The sequence below is a fragment of the Sebastes umbrosus genome, chromosome 21, assembly GCF_015220745.1.
Source record: "Sebastes umbrosus isolate fSebUmb1 chromosome 21, fSebUmb1.pri, whole genome shotgun sequence".
NCBI classification, from domain to species: Eukaryota; Metazoa; Chordata; class Actinopteri; order Perciformes; family Sebastidae; genus Sebastes; species Sebastes umbrosus.
The window spans coordinates 21844763-21856269 of NC_051289.1; the positions used below are offsets into that span (position 1 = coordinate 21844763).

The following is an 11507-nucleotide window of genomic DNA, read 5'->3' on the forward strand; positions in this document are numbered from 1 at the left end:
TAAGCTATTTTAGCCATTTCTCGAGTACTTTTGTTTTTTCACCATTTTCCCAGCACTTTTAGCAAACTATTACAACCATTTATCCTTCTATTAGCTAACTATTGCAACTATCCTACTTTTAGCTAGCAATTTCAACTATTTATCCATTATTTTAACTAACTATTTCAACTACTTATCCTACTTTTAGCAGTCTATTTCAACCATAGCCTAGGTTATACATAGCTTTTAACTATTAAAACCATTCATCCATTACTTTTAGCAAACTATTAACCACCTATCCACAATACAATACATTTACCAAGTATTGTAACTGTTTATTCATGACTTAGCTCTCCTTCTGAATCATTTATCCATTATTTTCAGCTGTTTCTGCCCTACGAGCTTGCTAACTACTTTTCAAGCACTCTCAATCGCTATATGTCCGGGTGTTACAGTTGACTTCAATATGTGGATATTGAATATTATTGTATTGATTAAAAATGTGGATATTGAAGCTGAAGTAGGCGAGATTGGAGCAAATATGATTAAAAAAAAGTTATTTCTATAAAACGTAAGTAGTACATGAAACAGGTAACCTGAAAAAAAACATGTGCCTCTGTGTCCTCCGGTGCTCCTAACAGCATCTGCAAGATTTCACAGACCGGAGGAAAACAAGCAATAAGAGTTGATCTGAGGTCTGCTGTCCATCTGCTGTCTATGAAAGCCAGCTGTCAATCCCTCGCGAACTCCGACCAAACGGTCAAATTAGGCAGCACTGATCAAATATGATTCAATATTATGTTACGTTAATGCCTATTTCTCTCCTCAAATGTTTTCAGATTCATCTTGTAGTGCACGGTTTAGCTGTAAAATTAGAAAGTTTGTGCCACCGCCATTCTGAAATCTGCCTACTGCTACTTTAAGTGTTAGAAAAATCGTAATTTTGATTTTGTCAAATAAATTGAGCTACTCTACACTCTTTCCAACCCCCAGGGAACTGGATACCTTCTGATGTACAAGTATCCCTGGTTGGGAATGACAGCTCTAAAAAATATGATGAAAGGAAGGAGTTGAAGAAGAAACAACATTCATATTTTCAGTCCTAGGGATTTAAAAATAAACTGCTGAATGTGATGGTATTCAGTGCAGTGTTAAAATGAAATGCTTTATGTATGTGCCCAGGGGCGACTAGCCAGTTGAAAGGTTACTGAGTGCAACCCGGTGATTCATGAACTAGACATGCAGGCCGCAGCTGACCGTGAGTCATACAGTACACACATGCACACACATACACAACAAACAGGCAAGCATGGACTTTCTCTCACACAGATACACACAAAGTGCTTTACAGGCATGTCTCAGGAAAGCCAGTAATTTCTCTACTGTGCATCTCACATGCATCCACAAATACATACATGTTATTATTATTATTATTATTATGCACTCCCACAATCAATCCCACGGGGCAAGGCCAGCAAACATGATCTGAACCTACTGGACTAGTGAATGCTCTAATAATTTCCATGTGAGATTAGGGGAGAGTACAGTGAGATTATGGAGCCACTGCCAGCACTGTCTGTTTCGGGTTGTGTTCATGCTTCAGTTGACTGATTAATCTGTGAGGGTTACACAAGGATAGATGCTCAAGCTGTCTCTCCTGCTGGCGAATGCTTCTACCTACTGGTCACAACTGCACACTGCAGCTGATGAAGAGTCACGTCTTTTTAAATCACATCTTTGAAGCCATGTCTAAAAATCTACATAGAAAAATGGACATCTTTGGTAAAATGTTGAATTATCTTTCCTATTATAAACACAGCAACATTTATAAAGAGTATTTAGTTGTATCAGTGAGTGTTGAATTCAAATGGTATTTCTTCACAATGATTCGTCAACATAATGTAACTGATCTGCCACAGCAATGAGCTCAAAACATTCCTATTTTATTTCCTTACTAATGTGCAGGCCAGGTTCTATTCATCTTGGTCAGGTCACAAACATGACATGATTTAGATTTGATTATTTCGTCCTTGCATTGTGCAATATGAAATCTGAATGGTGCATCCAAATCCCTGCTTCATATGTGAGAAGTGAGCCCCAACATGGAAGTGAGACCCCTCAGACTGAGTGATGCCTAGCTACTGCATAAACAATCTGCCTATTTCTTCCTCTGGAATAAGAAGGTGCTTCCCATCCTACAGATGTGACAATATCAACCTAAAACCTCTTAAGTGTTTTGGTGCAGAGCTGTTTAACATCATGGTTGTTAAACTCTCGAGGGGCTTTGTGAGCTGTCTGATCTACAGCTGGTGTTTTCCCCTCATCAGCAAATGGAAAACATCTGGTTTGTCATGTGGCATGGCCACAGGTGAATCACACTTCAGAGTTTCACCCTAGAGAAAGCAGTGCAACAGCACTTTTCTGCCCTATGTGTGAGTCATTGAGGATCCAAGTGTTTTGACCTGCAGTGGCAAGCATTTAATCAATGGGTTTAACTCAGACTGAAAAATAAACAGAGGACTTTGTCACTTAGATAATAGCACTGCATGAATCTGTTCTGTCCTAAAATGATTTAGGTTACAGAAAGGGAGACAGAGAATTAACAAAATACACACTTTATTTTTTTTAACATCCATAGTCCATCATCTTCAGTTAACATTACTGTAACATCATTCAACCTTCAGTCTCTGTGGAGTTTGTGTTGGTTGGTAATGGGTTATAATCTGAATCAAGATGGAGGAGTTGATGATCAAAAAGAGCAATCCAGCAAGCCAGATCAACAGGAAGGTGTTGTAGCCTTCAAACTCCAGGAAGTAGGCTGGGCCCAACCAGATACCCTGATAGTGGAGAGAAAACACAATAGTTTCCTCATACCAAAGTCAATTTTTGTTTCCTCATTTTAAACATTGCAAAAGTAGTTCAGTTAGTTTTCTGTTTTAATATAATGAATCGATACAGACTGGAAGGCAGTGACTGGTAGTCATCAATGCATCCGCCACTGAAGATGTACCGTTTTAAAGCCACTATAATCAATGGCATTTTGTTATGATATGAAAATGCTGTTAAACGAGGTGCATATCTGAAGTCATATTTAATGTAACCCAAAATGAGATAAATTGAATTACCTGTCCAGCAAACCAAAGGAGCAGCAGTCCCACTCCCTGTTTTATTGAGAGACTGAGGTGAGGGATGACCAGAGGGAGTAGACACAGGTACCACAGGAAGTACTATGAAAGGAAAACAAGCAACATTGTTAAAGGCTAGATAGCTATGTCAAATATTGGTAGATTCTGTCATAATGTTATGTATAGTTGTGCAACTACAAAAATACAGTATCTCTTCTTAATTGGATCCTATTCAACAAAACAAGCATCCCCTTTCTTTTCACAGCTCATCTCAAGCCTGAAAGTGAACTAGATGATTGACAGGGATAAGTGGAAAAAAAACAGCGGGTTGAAAATGGGCCTAATATTCTCCTGAACACAACTTTATCTAATAACGACCGCAAGACAATGCATCATCTGATCTCTACTTAGACTCTGGTTGTTGATGTACCTGTGAAGTGCAGACTTTGTTGAACGAGACAAAGATGGCAGTGTGTAGGAAACAGCAGAAGGCCAGGTCAGAGTGAAAGGCCCATGATGCTACCAACAGCAGAATGAGCTGCGGCAGGAAGGCTGCCAGGCCAAGCCACTGGCTCCACCTGCTGTCTGCACCAGCAAAAGACAAAACAAATTGACCATCATCTCCTGTAGGTTTATACTCCCCAAATACCTAATAAACATACTTCTAACTGTATAACTGATTAAATAAACAAGCACTTTATCACTGCTGACCATGTACTTTCTGCAGGTCTTTGTTCTGTAGTTCTGTCTGAGCAAGGTGTCACAGTAGGAGGCTATAAATGGCTGGATGGGTGAATACCTGTGGTGAGGTAGAGCATATAGAAGTATGGAGAGAAGTTGTGTCTGATGTCCCTTCTGGTCAGGTGGTATAAGTAGGTCTCATGAAGGAACTCCCATCCATACCTGACAAAATACAGGAGAAGATTATTACATTAAAGTATTAATTATTTAATTTGAATGTGTATTTCTTCAGATAAGGGATGATGTGGAGAAGCAATATTTAGTCAAATCAGAAATACTTAAATCAGACATTTCAAGCACCTGGTTCCATGTTTTGTTTTTACCATCTGAAGACTTAAGGGGGGCTTTTAAAATATCTCAAATAGCCAGACTAACAAAGTACTTTATTTGTTCTTTATTTTTTAGCAATTTATATCAATAATGAATATCCACATCTTGCGTTACCAGCTGAATAATTATAAGTTCTCTGGACTTTTTCCTCTTGAACAACAGAAACAAGACATGGCTGCATTTTGGAGAAATCTTACTCCATGCACAAAACTATCTGGGTAGGGTTATGCATCAATTGTATTATTTAATACTTGCTATGCAGAGTCAAAATAATGTGTGTTTTTGTGTAATTTCTTTGTTCATCTCACATGTAATAGAAGAGGGCTGTGAGCAGGCAGAAAACTCCTCCGGCCACACTTGCAAAGAGGAACAGCTCCCGGTTGAGGAAGCTTCCGATAAACCCAATGAACCTCCTCCACCTCCACCCCTTTTTGTCTTCCTCTGATCTGGTCTCTGGCGTGCGCAGGGTCAGAGCGATGGGCAGAGCATATGTAACGGGGTAGATCTTCATATGGACTGACAGACCATAGAGTATGGCTGCCCACTTCAGATGCCGGGCTAGAAGAAAAAAGGTCAAAAGTATTAGTAGAGGAGTTGCGTGTCTACATTACCTTACAAAATGTATTTTTCAAGCTCCACAGATACACACAACATCCACACCCTTACCTTCCAGACAGAGTAATGTCCCCAGCACCAGGGCTGCCAGGATTGACTCAGCATTCCCTCGGCTGGATACTCCCATGGGCAGCGGGTTGAGGAGCCATAAAGAACAAACCCGACATGCAGTCTGAAAATAAATGCCCCAAAAACACAACTTAATCTGCACTTTGTATTTCCAAGAAGGCTCGAAACTGTTGTTTTAAAGGAAAAAATGAATGAGGTATTTGCAACTATATTAGTCAGAGATTATAAATAAACTATCCTAATAAAGGATTTCTGGTCAACAAGGAACAGATTGATAAAAACATACCTCAGAGCCCAGACCTCTCAGGCGGAGGATTCTGTAGATGAGCAGTCCTGACAGCACATCACACACAATGAAGAGGATCTTGCCAAATACCATGCTGAGGTAGATGTTGGGGGTGAGCAGCCATGCTAGGAGAGGGGTGTAGCGGTAGGTTGATCTGTTGTACGGAGACTGACCCTGTGCAAAAGTATCCCACATTGAAATGATGTAGTACAGCACAGAAGTATAAGCAACAAAGTGTACTTAAACAACACAACACACACACAAACACAAACACTTGTCTTTTTTTATATATTTACTGTATTGTTATTGTTGTTATTATATATATCTTGTCCTAATTGTTTGTTATCACTATTATGTAGTCATATTATTTCTTTATATTAATCTTGTGTCTAGGTGGAGGCTTCAGATAAGCCCAGTGGGTGTTTTGCCTCTTCCTGCACTGTATAGTATTCATTTATTTTTTGTTATGTTCTATAGTCTTAAATTGTGCAAAATAAAAAATTTAAAAAAGTATCAAAAGTAGTCTCTATGTAGAATGGCCCCAGTCAGTGTCATGTTATCATATTATTGGGGGATTATTATTGATGCATTAACATGCAATAAGCAGTACTTTATTGTTGTAGCCGTTTAATAAGTAAAAGTGCATCATGTTTGATTTGTATGTGAAATCTTAATCTGAAAAGTAACAAATATGTAGTGGAGTAAAATGTAACATTTCCCTCTGAAATATAGTTTTGTTTTGGTCGTGAAGTAAAAGTAGCATATCATCATATTAGCATTATATGGCAAATAACGTTAGTAGTATCTCAAAATTATACTTAAGTATAATAAAGTCACTTAAGAAGTGTACTTTCCACCACTGGTCCTTCTTATTGTTGACCCAGCATTATATTAGTAGACATATAACAGCTTCATCTGGCAACATGTAACAGCTTTATATTAGTAGACATGTAACAGCTTTATATTAGTAGACATGTAACAGCTTTATATTAGTAGACATATAAAAGCTTTATATTAGTAGACATATAACAGCTTTATATTAGTAGACATGTAACAGCTTTATATTAGTAGATATATAACAGCTTTATATTAGTAGATATATAACAGCTTTATATTAGTAGATATATAACAGCTTTATATTAGTAGACATGTAACAGCTTTATATTAGTAGACATGTAACAGCTTTATATTAGTAGACATGTAACAGCTTTATATTAGTAGACATGTAACAGCTTTATATTAGTAGACATATAACAGCTTTATATTAGTAGATATATAACAGCTTTATATTAGTAGATATGTAACAGCTTTATATTAGTAGACATGTAACAGCTTTATATTAGTAGACATGTAACAGCTTTATATTAGTAGACATGTAACAGCTTTATATTAGTAGACATGTAACAGCTTTATATTAGTAGACATGTAACAGCTTTATATTAGTAGACATATAACAGCTTTATATTAGTAGATATGTAACAGCTTTATATTAGTAGACATGTAACAGCTTTATATTAGTAGATATGTAACAGCTTTATATTAGTAGACATATAACAGCTTTATATTAGTAGACATGTAACAGCTTTATATTAGTAGATATATAACAGCTTTATATTAGTAGACATATAACAGCTTTATATTAGTAGATATGTAACAGCTTTATATTAGTAGACATGTAACAGCTTTATATTAGTAGACATATAACAGCTTTATATTAGTAGATATATAACAGCTTTATATTAGTAGACATATAACAGCTTTATATTAGTAGATATGTAACAGCTTTATATTAGTAGATATATAAAAGCTTTATATTAGTAGACATATAACAGCTTTATATTAGTAGACATATAACAGCTTTATATTAGTAGACATATAACAGCTTTATATTAGTAGATATGTAACAGCTTTCCTCCTGTCAGAAGTTATTATCAGACTGCCATTACCTCAGTAATGAATCTAGCAGCATCTGTGAACACATGGTAGTCAATGTCAGTGAACTTCACCACCATAGTCCTGTCCTGGTAGTCTCCATAAGCCACCAAGGCCAGCCGTATAGCGAAGGAAGCCGTGAAGAGGACGTGTTTCTCTGTGAGCTTTGTTATTATTCTCTCCATCACCGACCAAGCAGATTAGCAGGCAGCCCTAGCAGCTAGCTCAGTCAGCTAGTTTAGTCGTCTTTGAGCTGTATAAGTCAGCAAAAGTGTCCGTTTCTCTCATCTTACAGCTTACATTTAACGTATCGTTAACTGTCACAGAGATTTATTATAATATCCTCGTTATGTTTTGGCAATAAGCGATTCTTCTTGAATAACCAGACTTCAAACATGGCAACTAGGAAGTTATCCGGAAGTACCTTCCTTAACATCAAGGCCTATGAAAGCAGGATGGGACACGGGTGGACAAAAAGGGTGTAACGCATGCGCAGTGTGACGCTGCGGTCGTGCGTTGCGATTGGCTCAATTTCGGCGAGTGCAGACCAGATTCTACTGCGCATGCGTTAAACCCCCGGAGATATGACGCGTTGATGACGTATGACGTATGACCTAGCCTCCTCCAATAGGCTTTGCTGCACCATAGCAACCCATTTAAAGTTAATATTTGGTACAGTATACTACAAGCTAGCTAACTTTCGCTGCTATAAGCACTTCACTCTCGTTAAATGTGAGATTTAGTATCAATATTCTGGTCTTTCCAGTATATCAGGACACTTGTCGACCAGCAGCAGGTAGTGTCCTTTGCTCACCTGTCTGACTGCACAGCTGACCTCTCTCTGTCCAGAGCTACAAGGTTTTGATTACACTCCTCTGTCTGTGTTTGATGCAGTAAACTACAGTCACTCACACCTGTTACATCATCAGGTGGTGCTTTTTATAACTGTACGTAAAGTACAACATATCCTCATCTGGTGACCTGAGATCTATTACAACTGTGTGTACATTTAGAAACAAAGTGAAAACATTAGTATCAGTTACAGTCTGTGTCTGTAGTTGATGTCTGGGGTTTGTTGGTGTGGTTCTCCTCTTTGGAGGGTGGTGGGTTGGTATTTTTTCTTCTATTATGATAGAATAAGATAGACCTTTATTCATCCTGAAGGAAGTTTTCATGCTTAAGATTCTCAGTATAAATAGCAAAATAAATAAATAAATACATGTTTACACTATACATTCATTGTAAAACGAAAAAATAATATATTACACCTCGACAGATTACGGATTTGTAAGGCTGATATCATTATTTGTTAATTTAAAAATTCTGATAATGATATATCAGCCAATAGTAATTTATGTTGTTGCTGTTGTTGTTATTGTTTATTACAGAAAGACATTACACATGTGATGAACTCACCTGTCCACTGCTCACCTGTCTGACTGCACAGCTGACCTCTCTCTGTCCAGAGCTACAAGGTTTTTATTACACTCCTCTGTCTGTGTTTGATGCAGTAAACTACAGTCACTCACACCTGTTACATCATCAGGTGGTGCTTTTTATAACTGTACATAAAGCACAAAAATATCTGGTTATTTTTTTAATAAACCTGACAATGACCTGAGCTGTAATATTTTTTTTACATTTTAAAATGAATGTGTGAATAGTTATAAATATTTATTTTAAATAAATTAATAAATAAAATAAATATTAATAACTATTGATACATTCATCGTAAAATGAATATAATTATTAAGGATACTTCTTCTAATTCTTCTTTGGTCTCACTAGATGTTGATGGGCAGCGTACCAGACAGAGGAGGACGGCTGGGGGAAATTGAGCCACCTATGCCAGCGTGGGAAGGTCAAAGAGCGAAAGGAAACAGGTCAGGACGAGGAGGTGGACACCATCAACGACACAGATTTTCAGATAAAAAGAGAAAAGGGAAAAGAGAGTAACATGTGGTGACAACTCTTACTGCTTAATTTGAGAAATAAGTGATCATATTTCTTTATTTAAATCCTTATTATGAAATAAATATGGAATGCTACATATAATATAATTTTATAATTATAAAGGTGTGCATAATCTTAGTGATAATACATATACATACCTGGCTGTGTAATTTTCGTAAATAGCTTCTCATTGCTATAATGTATTGGCGTATGACCAGATATTTTTGTAATATTTTTGTTGAGAAAAATAATAATTGATTTATTTTCTTTATGTGTTGGCTTTGCACATTTATATATAGGTCTTTTTGCTAAAGAATAACCTATTGAACACATGTAATGTGATATTTTGTGAAATGTAATGTGAACATTGGTAATGTTTAGATGCTTAAGACAGCCTAGTAGTGACTGTTTCATTACCAATTAGCATTTAATATGTAGCTCTCACTTTTTCTGAGAAAACACAACACCTTGTTTTTTAAGTTCAAAAGAGGCATCTGAAGCAAAATGTGAGCTAAATCTTTTTTTCAACACAATACTCAATGTAATTTATTTAAATAAGTCTCATTTAAAATTCACAAAATTTACTGTGAAAAGCAGCCGGCAGTTCACCTTTCTTAAAAAATGTCATAACCATTAAAAGTAAAAATTGGAATTGAAGGCTGATCAGCATCTGTACTATTTTCCTAAAACTCCCTCACTGATGAAACCTTATTTCAATAAAGACCAATACTTTATCACATATCTTTGATAATCTGTGTAGAAAACAATATATAACAACTCTACATTATAACCTTCCCCAAATTAGTAAACGCAAGGTTCTCTGGAGAAATTTAACCCAAACACAATGCATGCTGGGAAGTGTGCTAACAACCTTTCTAAACAACTGGACTTAATGAGTTCAGTGAACGATTAGTTTTACATTTAGTCAACACGTGCATTGTATAAGTTCTGAAATTGTTCCACATCTAAGGAACACAAGTTAACCAAACTTTATCATTCTGTACTGAATCAAAAAGTTTTATACCATGAGGACTGAAGTCTGAGGACTGGCTTGGTTTGTTGCTACAACATTAAGGAATCTGTTTTATGCTAATTCCTATGGACTCAAATGACTGATCTGATAAAATGCAGAGATTGCTGGAATTTATTGAGCTTTGAGAAGAGCACTAGTTGGAGGTGAACAAGGGAGGATGAGGAGGAGGAATAAGCATCTCTGATGCACAGCTCTCGTGGAAGGAATTGTCTTAGAACTCCCCCCCAAAAAAAACTTTTAACGGGAAAAACAAATGGAAGAAGTCTCAGGAAGAGCAACAGAGGAGGGATCCTCTTCCAGGACGTCTGTACAGGATCGGATGTGGAAAAACTCCCCCCAAACAACCCTTTTAACAGGGAAAAAAATGGAAGGAGCTTCAGGAAGAGCAACAGAGGAGGGATCCTCTTCCAGGACGTCCGTGAAGTCCACCAGGGCCTGAAGAAATACCACAAAGAAAATGTGTCATGAAAATATCATACAGCTCCAAACCGCCATTAAAAAATCCTTTTACAGTCAAAGTCAGTAGTAGAAATATTACAGTTATCTTTTTGCATGTTATCTAAAATGTAATATTTACCATACTGAATGTGTCCCTGGTCTCTGCTCTTCCACTTAGGTCTTCATATGGAAATTGGATAGTTCCTCCTCTGCATTATCAGTATGCAGATAATCTTCTCACTTTCATTCATGATGAAAACAGCTCAGTTTCTCTGTAAATGTTGAACAGGGAATTTGTGTTTTAGTCATTAAAAAGGATGCATGAAATTAATTTTTGTTCATCTTGCAAATGTTTAAAATGTGTGTCTTACCTCTGCGTCTTCATGATGTTCTAAGGGCTCTCTAGGTGACAGGCGGAGGCTGCAGGATGCTGGGAGAGTCTGGAGGTGGAGTTCTGGGCTGCAGCACTTTGTGAGGATCTTCAGGTGGAGGCGGTGCAGGTTCCTGTAAAAGACTGTAGACGGAGAACCTCCACCAGGGGGAGGCTCGTGCTGCAGCTGTCTGCCAGAATCTGCAGGTGGAGGCTCGTGCTGCAGCTGTCTGCCAGAATCTGCAGGTGGAGGCTCGTGCTGCAGCTGTCTGCCAGAATCTGCAGGTGGAGGCTCGTGCTGCAGCTGTCTGCCAGAATCTGCAGGTGGAGGCTCGTGCTGCAGCTGTCTGCCAGAATCTGCAGGTGGAGGCTCGTGCTGCAGCTGTCTGCCAGAATCTGCAGGTGGAGGTGGCTGTAGGTTGATGGCAGAGGCTTTTGGTGGAGGTTTGGCCTGCAGCTGTCTGCCAGAATCTGCAGGTTGAGGCAGCTGCAGGATGCTGACAGAGGTTGCAGATGGAATTTTTTTTGTTTTAGCTGTTAGAGGTGGAGGAGACGGCGGAATGTGATAGAAGAGGTTTTAGGTGGACCATGTGCTGTTACTGCAGGTGGAGGCTAGGACAGCAGATGGCTGCTGTA

General features: G+C 37.9%; 1 protein-coding gene and 1 long non-coding RNA gene across 2 annotated transcripts; both read right to left on the reverse strand.

The window, feature by feature from the left end:
• Positions 1-2578: 2578 nt before the first annotated feature.
• On the reverse strand, positions 2579-7483 carry pigm (phosphatidylinositol glycan anchor biosynthesis, class M). The gene is made up of 8 exons (XM_037756423.1): positions 7092-7483; positions 5146-5319; positions 4842-4962; positions 4484-4733; positions 3904-4007; positions 3535-3689; positions 3105-3206; positions 2579-2816 (listed from the first exon to the last, which is right to left on the reverse strand). The coding sequence occupies exons 1-8, from the start codon at positions 7260-7262 to the stop codon at positions 2649-2651; spliced, it is 1245 nt and encodes a 414-aa protein (XP_037612351.1). The 5' UTR covers positions 7263-7483; the 3' UTR covers positions 2579-2648.
• A 2908-nt stretch (positions 7484-10391) lies between these two features.
• On the reverse strand, positions 10392-11014 carry LOC119480293. The gene is made up of 3 exons (XR_005204869.1): positions 10873-11014; positions 10641-10773; positions 10392-10498 (listed from the first exon to the last, which is right to left on the reverse strand). It is a non-coding gene; the product is annotated as an uncharacterized LOC119480293 (long non-coding RNA).
• Between the last annotated feature and the right edge of the window lie 493 nt (positions 11015-11507).